Source organism: Myotis yumanensis, unplaced genomic scaffold (assembly GCF_028538775.1).
Source record: "Myotis yumanensis isolate MYYU_CA2020_CCGP unplaced genomic scaffold, mMyoYum1.0.hap1 SCAF_3, whole genome shotgun sequence".
Taxonomy (NCBI): domain Eukaryota; kingdom Metazoa; phylum Chordata; class Mammalia; order Chiroptera; family Vespertilionidae; genus Myotis; species Myotis yumanensis.
In genome coordinates, this window is record NW_027223754.1 from 142,466,098 (window position 1) to 142,491,318 (window position 25,221).

General features: G+C 38.7%; 1 protein-coding gene across 4 annotated transcripts in view; it reads left to right on the forward strand.

Annotated features, from left to right (window-relative positions):
• Window positions 1–25,221, forward strand: part of CAPS2 (calcyphosine 2) — a 52,915-nt gene that overhangs the window by 17,263 nt on the left and 10,431 nt on the right. For 3 of the 4 annotated variants that reach the window (XM_070407630.1, XM_070407632.1, XM_070407631.1), the window contains 7 exons: window positions 5,650–5,717; window positions 12,436–12,510; window positions 13,602–13,697; window positions 13,786–13,879; window positions 18,373–18,491; window positions 19,429–19,505; window positions 21,147–21,301. In XM_070407630.1, the coding sequence (XP_070263731.1) occupies window positions 5,650–5,717; window positions 12,436–12,510; window positions 13,602–13,697; window positions 13,786–13,879; window positions 18,373–18,491; window positions 19,429–19,505; window positions 21,147–21,301 (684 nt within the window). Of the gene's footprint in view, window positions 1–5,649; window positions 5,718–7,345; window positions 7,466–12,435; window positions 12,511–13,601; window positions 13,698–13,785; window positions 13,880–18,372; window positions 18,492–19,428; window positions 19,506–21,146; window positions 21,302–25,221 lie in introns of all 4 variants that reach the window. The other variant, XM_070407633.1, reaches the window with a different exon arrangement.

The following is a 25,221-nucleotide window of genomic DNA, read 5'->3' on the forward strand; positions in this document are numbered from 1 at the left end:
ACTCAGGGAGTCCCTCAGCCCGGCCTGTGCCCTCTCACAGTCTGGGAACCCTCAGGGGATGACCACCTGCTGGCTTAGGCCCGCTCCCCAGGGGATTGGGCCTAAGCTGGCAGTCAGACATCCCTCTGGCAGCCCGGGAGTCCTCAGGGGATGTCCACTTGCCAGTGGGGAGAAGGCCTATGTTGCAGTCGGACTTCCTTAGCGCTGCTGAGGAGGTGGAAGAGGCTCCCACCACCACCGCTGTACTGGCAGCCATCAACCTGGCTTGTGGCTGAGCAGAGCTCCTCCACGTGGGAGCGCACTGACCACCAGGGGGCAGTTCCTGCATTGAACGTCTGCCCCCTGGTGGGAAGTGTGTGTCATAATGACCAGTCATTCCCAGTCTTTCTGCTGTTAGGGTCAATTTGCATATTACCCTTTTATTATATAGGATAGAGGCCTGGTGCACGGGTGAGGGCTGGCTGGTTTGCCCTGAAGGGTGTCCCGGATCAGGGTGGGGGTCCCACTTGGGTGCCTGGCCAGCCTGGGTGAGGGGCTGAGGGCCGTTTTCAGGCAGGTCACACCTCCTTCAGGGAGAGGGGGTCCTGCTGGGGTGCTTGGCCAGTCTGCGTGAGGGGCTGATGGCTGTTTGCAGGCTGGCCAAGCCCCTCAGTGGGGACCCTCACCCCATGAGGGTGTGGCCATCCTTGGTGAGGGGCTGATGGCTATTTGCAGGCTGGCCACAGCCCCCAGCCATCCAAGCTCGCAGTGGAGGCTGGCTGGAAGCAGATATCTGAGATTTATTTAGCTTCTATAATTGAAACTTTGTTGCCTTGAGCGGAGACCACAGCCAGCCAGGGCAGGTGGGAAGCTTGGCTTCCTCTATCGCCGGGGCAACCAAGCCTCCTGCTTGCTCCAGCTCCGTGGCTGTCAGCCGCCATCTTGGTGGGGTTAATTTGCATATAGTCACTCTGATTGGCTGGGGGGCGTGGCTTGGGGCATAGCGCAGGTGCAGTCAATTTGCATGTTTCTCTTTTATTACATTAGATATTGATGTTTGGTAGAATAAGGAATATTAGCAGGATCATTCTAAAGATAAAGAAGCTACTTTAGAACTTTCAGAAAGAGAGATTAGAAAAACAATCCCATTTACCATCGCACCAAAAAAATTAAGATACCTAGGAATAAACTTAACTAAAGAGGTTAAAGACCTCTACTCAGAAAACTTCAGGACGTTGAAAAAAGAGATAGAGGAAGACATAAACAGATGGAAGAACATACCATGTTCTTGGATTGGTAGAATCAACATCATTAAAATGTCCATACTACCCAAAGCAATCTATAAATTCAACGCACTTCCCATTAAAATACCAATGGCCTTCTTCAAAGATCTAGAACGAACTCTCCAAAAATTCATCTGGAATAAAAAAAGACCCCGAATAGCTGCAACGATCCTGAGAAAGAACAAAGTAGGTGGGATCTCAATGCCAGATATCAAGCTGTATTACAAAGCCACTGTTCTCAAAACTGCCTGGTACTGGCACAAGAACAGACATATAGATCAGTGGAATAGAATAGAGAGTCCAGAAATTAGCCCGAACCAATATGCTCAATTAATTTTTGACAAAGGAGGCATGAACATACAATGGAGCCAAGATAGTCTCTTTAATAAATGGTGTTGGGAAAATTGGACAGATATATGCAAGAAAATGAAACTAGACCACCAACTTACACCATACACAAGAATAAACTCAAAATGGATAAAGGACTTAAATGTACGACAGGAAACCATAAAAATTCTAGAAGAATACAAAGGCAACAAAATCTCAGACATATGCCAAAACAATTTCTTCACTGATACAGCTCCTAGGGCAGTTGAAACTAAAGAGAAAATGAACAAATGGGACTACATCAAAATAAAAAGCTTCTGCACAGCAAAAGAAACCATCAACAAAACAACAAGAAAACCCACCTCGTGGGAAAACATATTTGCCAACGTCATATCTGATAAGGGCTTAATCTCCAAAATTTATAGGGAACTCATACAACTTAACAAAAAGAAGATAAACAATCCAATCAAAAAATGGGCAAAGGATCTAAATAGACACCTCCTAAAGAGGACATTCAGAAAGCCAAGAGACATATGAAAACATGCTCAAAGTCACTAATCATCCGAGAGATGCAAATCAAAACAACAATGAGGTACCATCTCACACCTGTCAGAATGGCCATCATCAACAAATCAACAAACGACAAGTGCTGGAGAGGATGTGGAGAAAAAGGAACACTTGTGCACTGCTGGTGGGAATGCAGACTGGTGCAGCCACTATGGAAGGCAGTATGGAGGTTCCTCAAAAAATTGGAAATGGAACTCCCATTTGACCCTGTGATCCCACTTCTAGGAATATATCCCAAGAAACCAGAAACACCAATCAGAAAGGATATATGCACCCAGATGTTCATAGCAGCACAATTCACCATAGCTAAGATCTGGAAACAGCCTAAGTGCCCATCAGTAGATGAATGGATTAGAAAACAGTGGTACATCTACACGATGGAATACTATGCTGCTGTTAAAAAGAAGGAACTCCTACCATTTGCAACAGCATGGATGGAACTGGAAAGCATTATGCTAAGTGAAATAAGCCAGTCAATGAAGGAAAAATACCACATGATCTCACTCTTTCATGGATAATTAAGACCATTACAAACTTTTGAACAATAATAAATACAGTGGCAGAGCTGCCTCAAACTGATTGTCAAACTGCAGTGGGAAAGCCAGGGAGGGTTGGGGGACAGGAGGGAGGGGAGTAAGAGATCAACCGAAGGACTTGTATGCACTCATATAACCATAACTAATGGACATAAGACACTGGGGGGTAAGGGAGGGCAGGGGCTTGTCAAGGGCCGGGGGGAAAAAAGGACACCTATGTAATACCCTTTGTAATACTTTAATCGAAAAATTAAAAAAAAAAAAAAAAAGAAGCTACTTTATAAGACAACATAGTGTATCAAATAAGGGTTCTTTGATATGTGTCTCAAGTTACACTTGAAATGCATGTCACCAATGCTTAAGGTCAGTTGGGTTTTTGTCTTGGTGTAATCCAAAGACACCAAGTGTGAGTGGAATTCTTTTCCTTACAGTTACTTTATTAGTGGCAATACATCTAAATTCACTATCAAGTACATTTCACTTGATTGTGGTAGTCCTCATTTATCTGTGCTTTTCAAGGAAATGTTTATGTAAGTAAACATTGAACACATCAAAAATTAGTACTTATTTATTTTTAAAAAGTAGTAATTTAATATTTAGCCACCTAACTGGACGACAGAAGCAGTGAGAGTGAGGTTTCTATTTCATATCTTCTAGTTTGCTTGTCATTTTTCAATGTTATCAGATTCTTTGCACCAGTGTGACTTCTGTATCTAATCTGTTTTATGCTTACACAGACCTCTAAATCAATGTGCCTCAGGGTGGTTCTGACCTTTCCAAAAAGTATAAACCACCATAAATGTCAACAGTTACGGTGGGCTTTCTGCAAAGGCTCCATATTTATTAACCTCAGCTCTTTTGTTTGCTTGTTATTGGTGTAATTAGCTAGTTTGTTGATATTGATAATAGGAAGAGAGCAAAGGGGAGGCCAGACATTATAAGCATGGTCATCTGGGCAGCTTCACCAAGAAGCTGCAACATCACACTCCCCATGGGAACCACTGGTCCATTCCCTGAAGATCACTGGGGGAAGATATCATATAAAAAGGAAGATGGATGCATGCGCAGTGAAGTTGGGGTGACGTAGGAAAGGTGCTTGTCTGTCAGTCTAGCCTGGGGAACAATGGATTGGCTAGGATGTGGACCCCATCAAAAGCATGCAAAATCTTGGAAAGTTAAAATCTCCAGACAAAATCTCTTGTTCATGCTGGCTCCCTCTTGTTCTGTGAACAGCACTGTTCTCTCTCCATAGCCATGTGACCTTAAGCAGTGCATGGCCATGGCTGTGCAAGCCTCACATGCAATGGACTGCAGCTGGGAACACAAGTTAAGCTAGCCAGAGGCTAGACTGGAATGGACTGTAATATGGAGCAGAAATCCTGGGCAGTGGCCTTTATTCTGGCCCTGCTGAAGACACAGTTGAACTCTTTCAATGGTGGGATGGACAGAGATAAGACCTTAGAGGGGAACACCCTTAATTTTACATAATCATTAAGGCTTTCTACTAACCCTCCTCATCCCATGGGGCCTCAGGAAATTATTTTCCTCATGCACCCCAAGAACTTCACTTTCACTAATAACACTTCTGGGTTTTACATCTCTGTTCTGGCTGACCTTTTTTCTATATAATTCCACATTTTAGACAGTATCCACTTTCTAAATCACCCTCGGATATAAAATGCTTTATCTGTAAGTTACACAATTCTTCTAACTTCTTAAAAATCATTATGAAGTGTCACAAGCTTAAGACCACAAGATGCAGTTATATATGACACCAGAGGCCTGGTGCATGAAATTAGTGCATGGAGGTGAGGGGGTCCCTCAGACCAGCCTGCACCCTCTCCAATCCAGGACCCCACAAGGATTGGGCCTAAATCGGCAGTTGGACATCCCTCTCGCAATCCGGGACTGCTAGCTCCTAACCACTTGCCTGCCTGCTGGCCTGATGCCCCTAATGCTCCCTTGCTGACCTGATTGCCCCCAACGGCCTCTACCTGCTGGCTTGATCACCCCCTAACTGCTCCTCTGCTGGCCTAATCATCCCTAATTGTCTTCCCCTGCTGGCCTGATCGCCCCTGCCTGCCCTCCCCTGCCAGCCTGATCACCCCTAACCACCTCTGCCTCAGCCTCCGCCACTGTGGCTTTGTCCGGAAGGACGTCCAGAAGATGACCAGTCTAATTAGCATATTACTCCTTTATTAGTATAGATGATATGAGCTCCAATAAGGCAGATTTGAATGTGTAAAGCATACATCTTAAATTTCTACCCAACAAACATCTAAATTCAATTGCAGACTAACAATTAAATGATCGTGCCCAATGTTTCTAGGTTTCTTAGGAGTTTATACTTTTGTTTTTATAATATACCTTTAGTTACTCTAATTTAAATTTTGTGTCAGTTTCAAATAGCATTCTCTCTCTAAAGGTACAAAGCTTCCATCCTAAGCAACATTACATACTTGATTTTATTTATTGGAATGTTTATTGGGATGATCCATGGGGATGGATGACAATAATTTATATTCTGAAAATAGAACGTTTTATTTGACTTCTTAATTTTTTCACCTTTTTTGACTTATCCTTCAAAAGAAACATTTTAGTGATTATAGTTACTTGATAATCTAATTGGACTTGAGTGATTACAAATTAGTTTATGAAATCTAAAATGCAGTGAAAATACTTTTGGAAAAGCAAAAAATAGTATGAAGATAGTTTAGTCAAAACACTAATTGAGAAAAGTTGATCAAGGGTTATTAATGGATTATATGTATCAAAAATGTTACTCTTTTAATGATGGGAGTCTTTTGTTCATTTTTTAGATTTTTGCTATAGCATTAATGATTCCAATTCAATTTTAGCTTCAGGTACTGGGGATGGTTTATATTTTAGGACTCTTGCATTAACTGTAGTATATTCTGCTTTATGGACAGTGTGATTTTCCTTATTTCTCTTCTCAGGAAACTGTGGCCGCTGAGAAGAAGAAACAGAGCGTTGCAGAGCAAGTGATGCTGGACCACCTATGCCGGTGAGAATTAGTCACTGGGACAGACATCCATTCAGAAAGTGTTCATAGCAGCACAACTTACAGTAGATAAGACTTGGGAACAGCCCAAGTGCTCATCAGTAGATGAGTGGATAAAAAAAGCTCTGGTACATTTACACCATGGAATACTATGCAGCAGTATAAAAGAAGGATCTCTTACCCTTTGCAACAGCATGGAGGGACCTGAAGAGTATTATGCTAAGCAAAATAAGCCAGGCAGAGAAAGACGAGTATCCCATGATCTCACTCATATATGGAATCTAATGAACAAAATAAACTGATGAAAAAAATAGATTCAGAGACATAGAAACATGGAACAGTCTGATGAATCACAGAGGAAAGGCAGGGGTGGGTGGGAAGAGGTTAAATGTAACTTATATGCATATATGCATAACCCATGGACACTAGAATGGGAGCATGGGGCAGCTAGAAGGAGCCAATGGGGTGGGGGTAGACATCTAAAATACTTTCAATAATAAAGATAAGTTAAAAAAATACATTACTTTTTTATGCCTGATGACCCATATCCTTGGCCAATCAATAAGTTGTTAACTCAGACATTCCCAAATTTTCTCTGTTCAATGCCCTCATAGTGTTTTAGTGCTTTTTTCAGAGCACTCCGAGGCTAACAGAAATACCCATTATTTCTATTTATTAAATTTTTTAGTTTAAACAACTGAATGAGCATGCACTTCTAACTATTTAATGGCTTTGAAAAACAACAGCACATGAATTAAAAGAAGACATATTTTTCTCATTCTTAAGTAGCCATAATTACTTGCTAATGGGATGTATGTACCTTTTGGGGGCACTGCACAGTCTCTCAAACCTTGGACCTGTTTATGATGCTGCCACAGTCACTTTCTATTTCATATGGCACTTGATGTTTACCACAGCACTGTAGAAAGCCCTGCTTTTCAAAGATGAGACTTCACTGAGGGAGTGTGTCTTATTGAAACTGTGAGTTACTTTGAGCTAGTAGTTCATGTGGTGTCCAATAAATACAAAATACTGTTTCCCTCAAAAACTAAAAATATCCTGCAGTGTCCCTGGGAGTTCCCTGGGGCACCTCAGAGTGACTTGGTGTGGAGTTTGGGAACAGTGGGACTAACTATAGAATTGTAGAATGTAATCTAAGTTTCACAACCCTTAGAAAACTATATAAAGATTTAGCACCTGCTGTGCTCAATTGCATGCGAATGTGTAAATACTGCAAGATTTCAAAAGAAACCGGAATAGTCTAGGTCTAGGACATCTTCGAGAAGAAGTAAGACAAGTTTAGCTTTAGAAAAAAGTCTTTGATTAGGTGGTGGAGAGAAAGAATAATATTCCACATGCATGTTTTTCAGTAAATTGTCTGAAATAAATAATTATACTTACAGTCTTCAATGTATCTCCTTCCATTATCTCATGAACTCACTTTAGTGATGTTTCCACCCCACCGTCCCACCACAAGGCGATTATTCACTTAACATCTGACAAATATAGAATTCTGGTAGCAGTGTAAATTAGCATTCATACATAGGCTTTTTTGACTGCCTACCAATATGTGAATGCTGGCACAATGGATTATCCCACTTCAATCTCGGACTTTGTGTTTTGTGGCGTAGGGCTGTAATCAGTGATCCAGAGCAAAACTTAACCACTGAGAAACCAGAAGGTGCTTGTGTCCTTCCAGATTCAAACATAACACCTCTTCGATTTAGGAAAAGAACACTACATGAAACAAAGTAAGAAGACTTACCAATGTAAATTGAGCCTGTGGTATTTATACATGTGTTTTTTTTTAAATGTTATTTTGTGTCCACCTGAAAAGTTTTTTGCTTTTTGCAATTTAAAAGGAACTGGATTTTTGGAGTTTAGATTCTTGTCCTTCCACTTTAAGATATTGGGATAAAATTTGCCCTTTAGGTTTTCTATCTGTAATTTAGGAATAACAGCCACAACCTTAGGAGAGAATAGATATGTCCTTCTGTATAGAATATATGATACAGTAACTGAGACATTCGTATGTATGCAATATATATTGGCTGAATCTCATTGGTATGTATTACATTCAAAGTTAGTGTTTAAAAGTTATTATTTTGCATTTTACTTTGTAGCTTATAACAGCTTTTGGCTGAAATGGGCTTTCACAGGCCTCTGGTGTATTTCACTTAAATTTCTCAACAACTTCACTGACTGTTGACATCTAGCCTCAGCTTTAAAAGACATAGAAAATCTACCAGTTCCACTGCAATTCTTTTATCGACCCATGTAATTGGCAGTTACTTATAACTTTTATCTTTTTGTCTTATTCTTATTTTCTGGAAGCTTTAATTGTCATGACTTCAAACATGTGAATGGATCATGCATTAACTTCCTACTGCTGTTCTAACAAATGACCACAGACAGTATTGTAAAGCAACACACATTTATCTTCTTACAGTTCTAGAGGTCAGACCCGGGGGAGGTGCATTCCTTCTGGAGGGTCAGGGAAGAACCTGTTTTCTTGTCTTTTTCAGCTTCATTGCTTGGCTCGTGGCTCACAGCCCTTCTCCCCTGTTCCAAGCCAGCAATGGCTGGGCAAGCCTTCTCATGTTATCTCACTCTGACACTCTTCTGTCTCACGTGTTCCTCTGCTTCCCTCCTATAAAGACCCACGTGATGGCACTGAGCCACGTGGGTAATCCCGGGCAATCTCCTCATCCCCAGGTCTTTCATCTGCCATCGTATGTAAATTAACATATTTACATGTTCTGAGGATTAATTAGGACATGGACGTCTTTAGGGGACCATCAGTCAGCTATCACATATCTAAATCTCTCTCTTTTAAAGTTTTATTAAAATAAAATACACTCTCACAAAGTATACACATTTTGGGTGTACGGCATATGAATTTTCACAGCCTGAACAACACCCAACCCTTGGTGCTGTCTCCCAGTTACTGTCCACACCCTCTGCCACAGCAGGTTGACTTCTCTGTCCTACTATCAGAGGTTATGGACTTCAATGAAATCACAAAATGTAGACCCTGTTTCTGGCTTATTTTGCTCAACATTATGTTTGTACATTTTATCCATGTTATTATTAATAGGTGTCCTTTATTTTCATTGCTGTACAGTATTTCATTATATAAATATACCATAACTTATTTATGGTATATATGGTAAATGTCCATGCTTATGGACACTTGACACTTTATGAATAGTGTTGCCGTGAACTTTTTGCATGCTTTTTTGTGAATATATATATCCATTTCTGCTCAGTACCTACTTAGAAGTGGAATCACTGGACCATTTAGTATGCATGTGTTCAACTTTAAAAAATATTAACAGCTGGCTGGGGTGACTCAGTGGTTGAGCGTCGACCCATGAACCAGGATGTCACTGTTTCATTCCTGGTAAGGGCACATGCCTCGGTTGTGGGCTTGATCCCAAGTAGGGGGCATGCAGGAGGCAGCCAATGTGTGATTCTCTCATTGTTGGTGTTTTTATCTCTTTCTCCCTTTAACTTCTCTCTATGAAATCTATATATAACATATTTTTTTAAATATTGCCAAATAGTTTTCCAAAGTGATTGCAATTAACACTGTCACCAGTAGCAGTAAGAGAATGCTAATTGCACCATATATTTGCTCCTGCTTGGTATTATCTATATTTTTTATTTTAGTTCTTATGGGGATGTATTGGTAATTTTAATTTACATTTCACTAGAGAATAATGAAGTTTAGTACTTTTACATATGTATATTGGTCATCTAAATATATTCTTATATGAAACTTCCCTTCAAATCTATTGGGTTATCTTTTTCATATTGGTTGTGGAACTTATTTATACATTCTAGTTACAAGTCCCTTTTCAATTGTATTTACTGAACATCTCTTTTCCTACCCTGTGGTCGCCTTTACATTCTCTTGATCAGAATTCTTAATTTCAGTGTAGACCAGTTTGCCATTCTTTCCATTTGTTGTTAGTGTCCTTTGTGTATTATTTTATATATATTTTTTTTATTGATTTGGGAGAGATAAAGGAATGGAGAGGGAGAGCAGGAGAGAGAATAATCTATGCATGAGAGAAACATTGATTGGTTTCCTCCTGCACGCCCCTTACTGGGGATTGAGCCTGCAACCTGGGCATGTGCCCTGGCTGAGAATCAACCGGTGACCTCTTGGCTCACGGGTCAGTGCTCAACCAAATGAGCCACACCATTGGGGCTTCTCTATCTTCTTTAAAAAATTTCTGGCAACCATAAACTCATTATCTCTCTGACTTTTAATGCCATTTATCAAGATGTTATAAATTCATGGTAGGCTTCTAGGCTTTTTCTTTGGTCTCATCTACCTGTAATATATTTTTGCACCAATATAATTCTATCTTTTTTATTGTTGTTGTTGTTAATTCTCACCCCAGGATATTTTCTTCCACTGATTTTTAGAGAGAGTGGTAGTAGACAGGGAGGGCGAGAGGGAGAGAGAGAAACATCGATGTGAGAGAGACACATCTATTGGTTGCCTTCTGCATGCACCCAGACCAGGGCTGGGGATAAAGCTGCAACACAGCTATGTGCCCTTGACCAGGAAGCAAGCCCATGACCTTTTGGTGCAGGGCCCGAAGCTGTTTCCATTGAGCCACACTGACTAGGGCTATAATTCCATCTTAATTAGTATTACTTTATATTAAATACCTGCAGCTTGTTTATCTTCAATATTGTCTTAGCATACTGGGCCCTTTTCTCTTTAATAGAAATTTTGATTAAGTTAGTTTAGTTCTATGAAAAACCCTATGGGGATATTGATTAGAATTATTGAATTTATGGACTTTACCCCCTCCCTTTTTTAATATTCCCAATAGAAGATGATAAAATTCTGCTTTATAGAGTTAGAAGCAGAAAATTGGCATGTCTTCTCGTCTTTTCCTTGGGAATCAGCTGCCTGCAGAAGTACACATTCTGTTCTACGCATTATGTTTTACAAGTACCTCCCCAATGGGAATGAGTGAATTAGTCTGTTAAATTCTAGCATCAAAGACTTAACTTTGATTTTGTTGCTGTATTCCTAAACTCAATCAATAATAAAATTCATATTTTGATCTTGACCTGCTTAATTCTTATTTCTGTATTGGTTAAGAACTTGGGTAGGTTATTGGTACTGCTTATCAGATACCTAAAAGCCCAACATGGAACTTTCCATTAATAATATAGATGCCTGTTTACTTCATTTATGTTTTCAAGGAGTCACTAGACTCATTGAAGCTATTACTTCAACTTATCACTGTTATACTGAGCAATATAATGTAATGGCTATGAACAAGATTTTTTTCTAGCTTTGCCATGTACTAACTGTATGTCTATGTAAAATTTATTTGTGAAATGGGGATAATAATAATTACTTCACAGAGTTATTGCAAGCATTAAATAAGCCAATACACATTAAAGTGATTTTAATAATAACTAGTGTCTAGGAAGTTCTCAATAAATGGTAACTATTATTGAAGCTGTTATTTTCTCAGCATTTAGAGTTGTTTGTGGCACATAATGGGCATTCAATAAGCACATTAATACTAATGGATTAAATTGAATTGAGATGATCAACCTTTTATGGCTCTACCCTGTGTTCACAAACTCATTTGGTCTACTGCCTCTTGTTGGCTGTATCTTGTTTACCTTTCATAGAGACCTAGATTTTATAGAAATAAAACATTTGAAGATCTTTATGTCTCTTGCTATTTGCATTGTTGCAATGTTATTACATCTGCAGGATATATCATAAGACTATTTAGGAAGGCGATTAAAAATATATCACTGCATCTTAAGATTTCTTAACATAGAGATTATTGGTAGTAGAGTGCCAAAGTCTGTACATTGGTGCTTTCCTTCATATTATTAAACAGAACTTTGAGAAGAGCAATCTTTGTGAGATCACTCAGTGCTGTCTGAAGGCCATAAAGATTAAATGTCTGATCTGAGGTCTCATAGACCAATTCCAAGGCTAAAACCTCATCGAATTCTCTTTTGCACTCTCCTGGATTTTGGTAAGAAATGTTTTGAGCTACCCCTACTGAAAACCTGACTGCTACTGACTTAAACAAGTCAGCATTTATTTCTTATATATAACTAGCTGCTGCACATTGTTGTTGGTTTTACTTCAGTAGCTCAGAGATGGCACCGCTCTGGGCTGACTTCTTCCAGGTTTGATTGGCCTTTCTGACATGGTTGCTTGATGGCTATATTGGCTCCTAGTGTCATATCCCTGCCGTGTTCACAGTCAGGAACTCTTCCCATGCCACTCTCTTATCCGGACAAACTAGCCTTTCTTGGAAGTTTATTGGCAGAACTGGGCTGCTCGGTCATGTAAAATTGAAGAGGCTAAGAAAGCAAATTCTATGGTGGAAGGGAAACAAGGAGAATAGGGTTAGAAATGCCATCGGGTTAGCTCTGCAGCAGTGCCAGTAACAAATATGCTATCCTAGTTGAATATTTACTTTTATAGCACTAGGTTATTATACATTCTAACATAAAAGTTGTTCATGTCTTACATGCCATATTTTAGGTTTATACTTATGTGTCTGCTGCAATGATCAATCTGGAAAAAAGAGGTTAAATGGTCATCTTAATGCCATTTGTGAATTTCAAAACATTAACAACTTTTTTTGTACTTTTATTGTTTATATCAAATGTATGTAACTTTAAAATCATTGTTGACAAATGTGTTTCTTAACAGGATAAGAACACATTCTACATTAACTGAAAATATGCTTTCTCGTAAAGTGCAATTTGACTGTAGGATCATATCAAGGTAATTATAATTTTATTAAACTTTTAAATCTTATGATTATAAAATGTATCCTATTTTCAAATAGAAATGACAATAGTGAGATTAGTAAAATTTGTCACAAACAAGTGAAAAATGTGAATTTAGAACAAACATTTTTAGGAAATATATATCAATCTGTTATAAAAATTATAGGAAGTATGAACCTAACTAAAAGCATTTTAATTAGAAGTTATTTAAAATGTGATTTTAAAATGTCTTTCGAAAAGAAATAGAGAAGTGAATTTTTAAAAGGTATATATTACTACCAGAAGATTCCAAGCCATTGAAAAAATAACCTTTATGTAAGCTGCTTTATATAATTTCATGTTAATGGCTTAAGTTAGAGTAGATTATTGATAGATGCAAGAAGATGACAAAGTAGGTGATTCTTAACTCTCTTTTCGCTGTCTTATAAACTTCCAGTAAAATGTAAATGCTACTTGATATTTTTTGTGTACACTACTGGTAAAGTCTTTTTTTTTTAACTATCATGTTTGTTTAATGATTTTAAACTTTCTTGGACAAAGGGTAATAAATGCACATCCTTGATTGGCTTCTTGAAAACTCAACATTTTTTAAAGATCTTTCATTTTACCTTAAAAGTCTATATCAAATTAGTAATCTATTTATCCATGTTCATATCAGTGTAAACTAAAGCTTTTTCTCCATCCAAATCTAACTAAAATGGGCACTGCACAAGCTGTGGCATGTTTTTCCCCTGGCTTCCCCTCCAGTGGTCGGCAAACTCATTAGTCAACAGAGCCAAATATCAACAGTACAATGATTGAAATTTCTTTTGAGAGGCAAATTTTTTAAACTTAAGATATATAGGTAGGTACATTGTTATTAAGTTAATTAGGGTACTCCTAAGGCTTAGGAAGAGCCACACTCAAGGGGCCAAAGAGCCGCATGTGGCTCGCGAGCCGCAGTTTGCAGACCATGGCCCTAACCCCTGCTCATTGCCACACACTCCAGGGAGTCAATATTATCCCTCTGAGGTGATGATTTTAGCTTATTATTTAATTTGAAAGTGATCTTATTTGAAAACCTTTGATATTATTCTCTTTTTCTAGAAATGGACGTGATGCTTGCAGAGAGCTGATTGGATTCTTTTTTATTCATGATCAGTCCCTTACAATTTACGAATATCGGCAATTTGGGAAAAATAGGTATGCCGTAAAGCATTGTTACATCTCTCAAGATGACTACTTCCGAGAGAAGCTGACTAATTTCACATTCTTGTCATTTAACTCCTAGAACAAATGTGCTTCCTTTTATTAAAAAAAATACTTATAGTCATCAGTGTGGGCGAAGAAAAGGCAAACAATACCAACTTGGCGATTTTTATATTGTAAGTTTGTGTATGTGTACAAAGGTTTCATTCCAGATGTTGGATTTTGTGGGTCCTGTGGGGCTGGAGGAGTGAGCTTCTCTTCTTAGCTGATTCTCCTTCCTGAGCAGGGGCATTTGTTTGTCTGAATGGCCAATGGTTGATGTTTCCCTGGAGGTACTGGCTCTCAGACTCAGACCCCAGTGCTCTGAATCGAAGCATAGCTTTTATTCCCTGTAATATTACCTTCTGCCCCCACCCAAATCCACAATGTAAGCCCTGAAGAGCTTGTTTCTTGGTACTTTTAAAGGCTTTCCAGGGCCCTAGCGTTTGCTCAGTGGTTAGAGCTTTTTCCTACAGAATGAAGGGTCTCAGTTTTGATTCCAGTCAAGGCCACCTACCTTAGTTGCAGGCTCAATCCCTGGCCCTGGTTGGGGCATGTGCGAGATGCAACCAACTGATGTGTCTCTCTCATATCGATGTTTCTCTCTGTCTCTCTTCCTCCCTTCTACTACTCCTAAAAAAAAAAATCAAAGGAAAAAATATCCTCAGGTGAGGATTAAACAAACAAACAAACAAACAAACAAGCAAAGGTTTTACAGGGCTGTGCCACTGGGCTAGGGGCAGTGCTCCACCTAAAACAGGCTTATCTTCTGGGGACACATGGTTTTTCTCCACACAGAGTGTTAGTTGGCTCTGTAACTGTCATATATCTGATAGTCAGCTTATCTTTGTGATTTTTCCACCTCATGTAACTCCTGGCATATGTTGTATCACAAGGAATTCCTAGAATGGGTTGATAATCTATAACAATAGAAGCATAATATGCTAATTAGACCAGATGTTCTTCCGGACGAAGCCGGAGCTGTGAGGGAAACCCGGGTCCCAGGTCCCAGAGGGAAGCCAGTGCCAGTAGCTGGGGGAAGGAAGGCCTATTCTTGCATGAATTGTGTGCACTGGGCCTCTAGTAGATAATGTTACAAATCTGTATAGTGCTCCTATATTTTAAATCATTATATTCACCCTAGAGGCCTGGTGCATGAACTTGTGCATGGGTGGGTTCCGGCTGGCACACTCCAATCGGGGTTGGGGGGGAGCGATTGGGGGCAGGGCCAGTTGGGGGGGAGGGGCCTCAGGCGGTTGGCCAGACAGCCCCACCCCCTGATAAAACTCCTGTTGGAACTCCCGGTTGAACTCCCAATTGAGAGGACAATTTGCATATTAGCCTTTTATTATATAGGACTAGAGGCCCGGTGCACAAAATTAGTGCATGGGGGGTATCCCTCAGTCCGGCCTGCACTCTCTCCAATCTGGGACCCCTCGGGGATGTCTGACTGCTTGTTTAGGCCCGATCCAATAGCCCCCAACTGCCCTCCCCTGCTGGCCTGATCACCCACAACTGCCTTCCCCTCCCGGCCCAATCGCCCACAACTGCCCTCCCCTGCTGGCCTGATCACCCACAACTGCCCTCCCCTGCCACGACCCGCCTTCTCTGCCAGGACCAGCCTCCTCCACACCGCGTGGAGCCATGGGACCCCCAGGCCTCACTGTGCAGAGTGGCCACCAGGCCCCGCCTTTGCTGTGCACACGGCCATCTTGTGGCGGCCATCTTGTGATGACGTCACGCGCAAGGACACGAGGACCACCTAGGTTTTTATTAGTTTAGATGTTATCTCATGATTACAATGCAGCATTATCCACCGTGATTATTCATGTGACAAATACTGTATATTCATAGGCTAAGCATTAGAGAGAGCACAGTGGGTAAGTCAGACCCATTCCCTGCTTTTGTTGAGTTTAGTCTAATGGGAAACATTGTCAGATAGGAGGGGTAATAATTTAGATTTGTGGAGTCAAAGAAGACTTCATGAAGAAAGTGCCATCTAAATTTCACTAGAGGAGGAGTTAACTAGATTGGATAGGGAGATAGGAGAGGTGAGGGAAAGTCTGTCTGGAGTATAGAGTTCAGGGTTGGTGTTGTCAAGAATGAGTCAGAGTTTACTAACAGCAGCCTCTGTTAAAGAGTTACCTAAAATGTGTTGAGTTCGATTCTGGATCAGGGCACATGCTGGGTTGTGTACTGAAGGTAACTGATCGATGTTTCACTCTCCTTCTCTCCCTTCCCCTCTCTAAAAATCAATAAAAAACCACATATCCTCCAGTTAGGATTTAAAAATAAATAAATAAATAAATAAATAAAATGTGTTGGGGAGTCATTGAGAGATAAGACGTGGACAGAATGTGGAGAAAGAGGTATAAAGAACCAGATTGGATTGAAATATAGAGATTTAGGAAGAAGGTTATGACAACCTAAAGTAGGCAGGTGACTGTGTCTGTGAAGCTAATTAGAAAAATAAAATGAAAAATCCTCTTTAGGAGGTAGAATCAGTAAGAAGTAGTGACTATCAGGTGAGGACAAACTTTACATCTTAAGCTGGGATTAAATAGAATATACACGTGTCACTCAAGTCTGCCTCTTGAGATCTGGAGAAAATCAGCTCCGAGTCCCACTTCACAACCTGCAGAAAGGATGTCTAATGCCTACCCCACGATTGAAGTTACCTCTGGCTCTGAGTGCTGTCTCCAATAACTTAGTGTGGTTTATGAATTATTCTACCCTTCCTGTTCTATGTCACTTGAAGCAGATGTGGAACTCTGCTCCCTTTGATGATTTCCATCAAAGAAAAGAAGAAAAGAAGGGAGAGAGCAGGGGAAATCACGCAAATTTGATGCTTTATGTATATGGCAGACATTTTGAGAGGGACATGGAGGGAAGTTAATATTGGAGCAGTGTCTGTAGCTTACAATTTATTAGACATTCTTATTCTTAGATATATGTCCCTTAAGTATTTCCCACGGTAAACGCACCTCCTCTTCAATATTCTATTTTTGACTCCTCCCATCTTTTTCTCCTCCCTTCAATACTCCATTTCTTTATGCATAAATATTCTACCTTGTCCTTTTTTATTTTGGGGGTGGGGGTATTCTTTTGATTTTCAGATGTTACTCTGGAACTTTTCTATATGCCCCCCCAAGGTCTTTTCCTAAACACTTCCTAAAAGAAATTTTAGTGCCAACTATTAAGATAATAATCAAATAAACATACACACATGCCCACAGGCACATGTGTAAAAAGTGCACCCACAAATGTTCATTCATATGCATGAATGTATAGCTTCAGATGCACAGACACAGATCACATGATGTAACCTATGCACACATGAATATATACACACATTTGCTTTTATGTATGTTCTTATGTGTATAACCCTACTACACAACCCACATAGTCTCTTCAACTGCTTATTATTATGATTTGAAAAGAATTTATACACATCTACATTAATAAAAGAGAAACATGCAAATTGGCGTCACTGCTGCACCCACCAGCCAATCAGAGTGACTATGCAAATTAACTTAACAAAGATGGCAGTTAATTTGCATACACAGGCGGCCGGAGGGGTGGAACCAAGCCTCGTTGTAGCCTCGAGGCTTGGCTTCTCCACTGCGGCCTGACCAAAGGCCTGGGTCCCAGGTACCGGAGGAAAACTGGTACCAGAGGAAAACCAGTACCGGCAGCCAGAGGAAGGAAAGCCTATTGTGTGAATCTTCGTGCAACAGGCTTCTAGTTTCAAATAAAGGAGGAAGCACTTGTAGTTACAAGTTTTCGTAAGTAAATGCTCCAGGAAAAAGGAGAGGAAAGAAATCTCTTCCATTATTTTTAAGAGAGAGAATTAAACTTCCCATCTGACCATATTTATATGAGTGACTTAGAGATCAAAATAATAACAATATTCTGAGTAGATTATGTATATTTGATAGGAATATTTTATTGAAGCCTTTAAGTTCAAATCAGGTTAAAAGTAGGTTTTATGTTTATGTGATGTTTGTTATCAAAAGACTAGTTGAAAAAGTGTGATTGATCTATCACAGTTCATCAATCTGTGCATCAATAGCTCTATTTTCATTCTTTTTAAAAAATATATATTTTATTGATTTTTTACAGAGAGGAAGGGAGAGGGATAGAGAGTTAGAAACATCGATGAGAGAGAAACATCGATCAGCTTCCTCCTGCACACTCCCTACTGGGGATGTGCTCGCAACCAAGGTACATGCCCTTGACTGGAATCAAACCTGGGACCTTTGAGTCCGCAGGCTGACGCTCTATCCACTGAGCCAAACTGGTTAGGGCTAGCTCTATTTTCATTTGAATAATCTGTCATATCTTCCTAAGATTCTTATGAAGATCGAGTTTTTATATTATTTTTCTACATGGATTGTTAAATAGATGATTATTCTAATTCAGAGATTGATTGGGAGATTAGTTCCTTTATTTTCCTATATTATTAGTTGAAGCCTGTATGACTTCTAAATGGTCTCTAAAATGCTTTTTAAAAATCATTATAAAAGTATACCATGTCACATAGTAAAAACTGAATATTTAAAATTAGTATTAGTTGTATCTTCTTCTAGACATTTTAAGCTTTAAATAATTCATCTGTTAATTTTTTTAGGGTGCAAACTTGACATTTTTAAGTTCTGATCATCTCAGACTTCCAGAAAGCATAAAAGAAAACACATTACTTATTCTTCGAATCACAAATATTGATCGGGTAGCTTCGGATGATCTCAGGTAAGTCACACATGCATTTGTCATTTTGAAGGAAAGTGAGAACACTGTTATTTATTATCTTAAAATTAAATTCAATTCCAAAGCATTTTGTCTTAAGTTAGATTTATATTTTTTAAAACAAAGCATAGCTATACCTGTCTATTTTATTTACCTCACACTCCATGTGTGGAAACAGTTACAATCAAGCAAAGAACAAAAATGTCCCATTTTATGTTGAAGAAACTGTATTAACTGGCCTTTGCTATAACACTTCTATTTTATAAAATGCTAAGACAGAAATAACATTTAAAAGATGAGATACAGTACATCACACTATAGTTTAATTTCCCCACATTTTAGTGTGATGTTTTGTTTTTATAGCATTAAAAGTGTCGGGTCCTACATGTTACTAGTGTTCATTGATTGCTAATATCAATAATGTAAAAATAATTCTATGACTATAAAAGGCTTTTAAATGAATTGGACCTATGTTAATTATTTTTATATATTCTATTGTTATTGCTGAGTGCTTCTTAGAGGTAAATATAGTGCTATGCGGTGTTTCATAGTGATAAATATAATTCATTTTATTGTATGGCTCAAAATGAATGCATTTTTTAGTTTTCAAAAATAGCACTTTATACTTTGCAAGGTAAAACTGCTTTTAAATTTAATAGTTTTAATTATTTTAAAAGAACAATAAAATGGCCACAAAAATGAATATAATGTTTAAAGATAATTCTCGGAAAGTTTTAAGGATTTTAGCCCTTGATTTAGCATATTAAATCCTCCCAGGTATGAAATCAGGAGGCGGAAGGTGGGATTTGATTAATCTCTAGGCACTCTTCTAACTTTGATAGAGTTTCATTGAGACTTGAGCAGGGAAGAGCTGAGAGTTTCCACACTCAGAGTTACAAAAGAGATTGTATTTTTTTCATTTTGAACATGTCAATTGCAGAACTGATTCTGTGGAACAGGAGGATGATACAACCAGGCAAGAGGCCAATGATAGGCTGGTCTTCAAAGCCATTCAAGGTCTGTGTCATTTTAGTATACTCTCAAGTATTTTAAATTTTTAACAATTTTCTTTGTAAGTAGTAAAGCAGTATTTTTCAGGTATTTCTTAGTTTTATGACACTTGACTTATATTTTCTATTTGCTTATCTTTTTTGCAAGTTAATTATGTACATATACATATATATGGTTTCCCAAAGAAATGTATACACATACTTTGAATAATTATAAAGGCAGTTTTTATTAGAATACATTTCATTTTCAAAATTGAGCTATCAGCTGTTAAAGGGTGTATATATATTTTTTTTTGGGGGGGGGACACTGTATATGTATACAAGTATTTTAAAGATTTCTCCTACTTTAATAATCCTATCTAACTGAATAACTAGTATTATATGAATTATGAATTTAACAACTAGAAAGAACTAGGCAATATGGGTTTATTCATGAACTGAATCAAGTAGCTAATTTTGTAATATAATACTTGTCTTATGCATTAGATGATATCTGAAAGAGATTTGTAGTAGCTTACTTAGTGTAAAAGAAAAAATGTGAGATTGGGAGCCAGATGTGTTTGGATGCTGTCATTCAATAGACATATAATTGTGTAATTCTCTTGTACCTCTTTCTTCATCCTTAAAATGCAGAAAACAATTGGTTTCATTAACTTTACATAGTTTATGTAATATATGTAGACTTTGGACACTAACACATATTACAGATTTTATTTCTAGAGTCTAATCTTCTACTATAGTATACTAGGCTCAGACAATTCTTTTGTTGAATTTCTTAGTCTAGAAGTAATCACAGAGAATCATCATATAATTTATGAATTTTGATAAATCCTGATTTATAACTTAAAGATGATCACAGAGTAAGAAGACTAGAAACATTTTAAAGTTGTAGGAATTGGTATTTGAAGTCTCAAATATTCTTGATGCCATTGTTTGTAAATTGTTTATTTACATAGCCAATACAATATTTGTCACTATTGTGTCAGGTGATATTTACTTCCTCTATATATTTTATTTACTATGTTATTAGTAAAGTTCCCTATATTTCCTTGAGATGGCACAAACTGCACTAAATGAAATCACTGACCCACAAAGAGAATACTAGGGGCCTAGAATATAACTTCTTATGAATTCCTGGAAGAAAGGATTACTTTCAAATGTATCAGTACAGAATAACACTCCAAGCCTTGATGCTCTTTCACATAGAAGTTTTAATTTGAAACTGTTTTAGACATTTTGAACTGATCATCTTTGAGTGACTTGCCTGGTGTCAATTTTGTAATTCATTTGAACAACAAAAACAGAGGAAGGAGATGAAAAAATGTGGGATTGTTAGATGAAAAGGATGCCTAGAAAACAAAATTTTATTTGTAACATTTAGGTTATTTTCATGCTGATAAAGTGAAAATAACACTTTCACCACACAGTGGTGCTATAGTTCTGGTATATTTGCATGCAATTTTATATATAACCTTTATTAAAAGGATTCTATTTTTCAAAGTTTTTTTTTGTCAGTCATACATACAATTAGGTTGACATTACTCATATCAGTTACATCAAGTTTAACTTTCTTACATGAGAGACAATTGCAATTTGATAAATTTGTGAACAGGAAGTATTAGTTTCCTTCTTTCCTCTTCCTAAACAGATAAGCTAAAAGAACAGCTACATAAAAGAGGTGTCCGTATTTTGACTGCAATGGGAAAATACTTTCAACAACTGGACAAGGAAGGAAATGGACTTTTAGATAAAGCAGATTTTAAGCAAGCTCTGAAAGTCTTTCACTTAGAAATGTCTGAAAAGGTATGCATACAGATACTTCACTGCATGAATGATTTATTATTCTTAGGTGCTATTCTTCACTTCTCTACTGAAATTTTAGTAGTTCATTTGTCTCCTTCTTCTTTATGCCCTGTTATTAGTATTAAGCCACTAGGTAATAAGCCATGTTGATTTTTTAAAATTTCAACATTCATTCCTCTACCATGTATATAAGTGGGGTTCCCCCGGCAAAATGTATACACACTTTAACAGCTGATAACTCAGTTTTCACTCCTTCTCAGGTTTAACTGATTTGAAATAATGGGTGAAGCTAGACTAAGCTTTGAACAAAGAAAATTTATCCTAAAGTGTCTCTAGACTTTTTTTTATGGGGATACATAAAATATAAAGTTTACGGTACAAAACCGGCAATAGTCGATGAATTGAGGGCACATAAATACTTAACAATATGATTCTTAATGTTTGGGATTCCATTGCTTTGAGTCATCAGCAGTGCCTGGACCAGAACAGTCATCACTTTGAAAACAGGCATTGACCAAAAAGAGAATTATTCATTTCTATAGATTCTTTTAAATTTTAAAAATGAAGTATATGTTAATACACACTGACTTTCTAATAACTCAAAGTGTGTATACATTTTGGGGGGACACCCTGTATATTAAGAACATATTAACTAGCCATTATCCAACGCTCTGAAAAGATATGCTCTGTCCTCAAAGGTCTTCATAATAAAAGGATAGAAAGATATAAATGATTACAAAATGACATGCGTTAAGTAGAACATGCTTTCAGAACACATGGGATAAATTTCAAATCAGGTTATAGGGAAGGAGAGGGAAGATCACAGAAGGATTCCTGGAGGAGGACATATCCCAGCTGAATTTTAAACATGAGGAATTAAGCAGACAAGAGGGGAGGGGTGTGGATCAGACAATGGATCATTCACAGAAAGGAGAAGCGCATGTGAAGGCATGGAGGGGAGAGGGAGTGTGGCCTGTCCAGGAATTACAAATAGTTCATGCCCTCAGTCCCCACCCCCAGAGCCTTCGCTCATACTGATCCTTCTGCTGTGGAGTAATCTTCCTCTAGACCAGTGGTTCTCAACCTTCCTAATGCCGCGACCCTTTAGTACAGTTCATGTTGTGGTGACCTCCAATTTCATTGTTACAAATTGAACATAATTAAAGCATAGTGATTAATCACAAAAACAATATGTAATTATATATGTGTTTTCTGATGGTCTTAGGCGACCCCTGTGAAAGGGTCATTTGACCCCCAAAGGGGTCTCGACCCACAGGTTGAGAACCGCTGCTCTAGACCTTTGCATGCTGGATTTTCTCATCATTCAGGCCACAGTTTTCTCTACAGAGAGTACGGCCCTGGCACTTCTGTCTATAGGAGCACCCATCTGGTCCCTGGATCCCTGGTCTTCTCTCTACCATTTCCCCATTTTCTTTTCTTTATGCTACTTTTTAAGTATTGTCTGGCTGTGCCTGCAAATGGAAAGTAAACCCCATTAGGGCAAAGGCCAGGGCACTTCTTATTTCCTGTTCTATTTCTTTATTTATTTTTAGTGATATTAGAGGGGGGAGAGAGAGAGAGAGAGAGAGAGAGAGAGAGAGAGAGAGATATCTCCACCATGGACTGGTTGCCTCCCGTATGCGAGCCCAACCAGGGGCAGGAGTCCCAACAGGGGGCAGGGAGTGAACTCACAACCCAGGTGCACACCTTGACCAGGAATCGAACCCGAGACCCTTGGGTGCATGAGATGACACTCTAACCACTGCACTACCAGCCAGGGCAACCTTGGTGTCTTTATCCACAGTTACATAGGTAATTAATAACTGAGATAAAACTGGAACCCAGATAATTCAGTTGAGTCTAGTACTCTTTCTTTATATATGTGTATATATATATATATTTTACTTCAGAGAAGAAGGGAGAGAGATAGAAGGATAGAAACATCAATGAAGAGAGATAATCATTGATCGGCTGCCTCCTGCATGCCCCCCACTGAGGACCAAGCCCCCAAACTGGGTATGTGCCCTGACCGGGAATTGAACCATTGCTGGGGTCCAACCCCAGCAGGTCCAGGGGTCCCCAAAGGTGTGGACAGAGTCGGCGAAGAAGGAATGACACGGAGGCTGCGTTCAGTTGATCATCATAGTCGGGTTCTCTTGTCAGGGTCTCCCGCCATGTTCTGTCTAGGTTCTCCAGCCAGGTTCTATAGCCAGGTTCTGTCCAGGATCTTTTGCCATGTTCTCTCCCTAGGTTCACTCTCTAGGTTCTGTCTCTAGGTTCTGTCCAAGTTCTCTTGCTAGGTTCTGTTTCTAGGTTCTGTGTTCTGCTACCTTGTTACATCTGTATTTATACCAGTTGATTTTAATCCTATCAATTTCTAAATCAAAGGTTAGGGCGTTTCTTATCTCCATTCCAGGGAGTAAAAGATTATGTAGCTAAAGCGTGATTGTTTGTAGTTAAAGTGATTAACTACCCGCCTGGCACTTAGTTAAGGGGTTTCACTCCCTCCCTAACTTCAGGGGAAAATCCCCACCTGGGGAAACAACCTTTCTCGGAGAGGTGACCTTGGCCAAAACACATAGCGCTAAGGGGAGCAAACACATTAAGAACAGTATGCTATATATGCCAGGTCCCTTGAAACACATGCTGTGCAGATGTTTCTTCCCTGCAGCGACTGTGTCAAGCAGCAAGGATGGACTGGCTCCCAGCAAACCATGACCTCCTTCCTGGTTCATAGGTCAAAGTTCAACCACTGAGCCACACTGGGCAGGTAGTCTAGTACTCTTTCTGCATCACCACAATAGTTCCCTTTTTGGTTGATTTGTCAAATTTTTATGATTAGATTCAGGAATAAAAACAAAAAATTATGCAAGGCATCTAACAGAGAGAGAAAATTTTTTGAGAATATAAGTAAACTTCCCCTCTTTCTCATATATTTTAAACATTTCCTGTCCCGTCCCCCTCTTCCCCGCCACATCACTGGAGACTGGCCATGCAATGATAAGCAGAATTAAGTGGCTATCAAATATGAATATAAACAGAAGCATGGACATATAGAACAGACTGAGAGCTCTCAGGGGTGGTGGGGACTGGGTGAATGAAGGTGAAGGGATTAGGCAAAGGACATATATGCCTCACCCATAGGCACAGACAACAGCGTGGAGATGGCAGAGGGAAGGGGTGGTGGTGGAAATGGGCACAGGGGGCACATCTGTAATATTGTATGATAAAAATAAAGTTAAAAAATCTTAATATTAAAATAACATATAAATACTTAACATATAGAAAATAACCTTTTCTTTTAAAACTTGCTTTACTAATCACGTTTCTATTGGTTATTTCCAGTTTATAATTATTACTAGAGGCTCGATGCACAACATTCGTGCAAGGGGCTTGGCTCTCACAGCCCCGGCTTTGTTCGGAAGGTTGTCTGGAAGGCCGTCCAGTCTAATTAGCATATTATGGTTTTATTAGTATAGATAATAAATGTTGCAATACATATCTTTGTGCAGCCATCTTTGCACAAATAAGTAAATATACATATGAATCACCTAGAAAAGAAATTGGTATGCACCGTAAAAAGCTTTCTATAGAGATACTATCATTGAATAAACCTCAATTTTCTTCAACTAATTATCATTTTTCATTCTGTACCATATCTTGAAAAAAGAAGGGGGTTATATAAATTTGTTGCCACTTTTGGTAACTTATTCAAGTTTTGAAAATTATTCATTTTAAGCCTCCAGCATTATCTTTTAAATCTAGTATTCCATGAGTTGGGTTAGCAAATTCATTTTTTCCTCTCCATATTAGTTATGAGTTCACACTTAAAAGCTCATTTTACAGACCCTTAAAGTCTGTATCATGTATAGGTCATTAAGGCAGACAAAAAAAATGTATGGGTTGTTGAGATTTAGTTT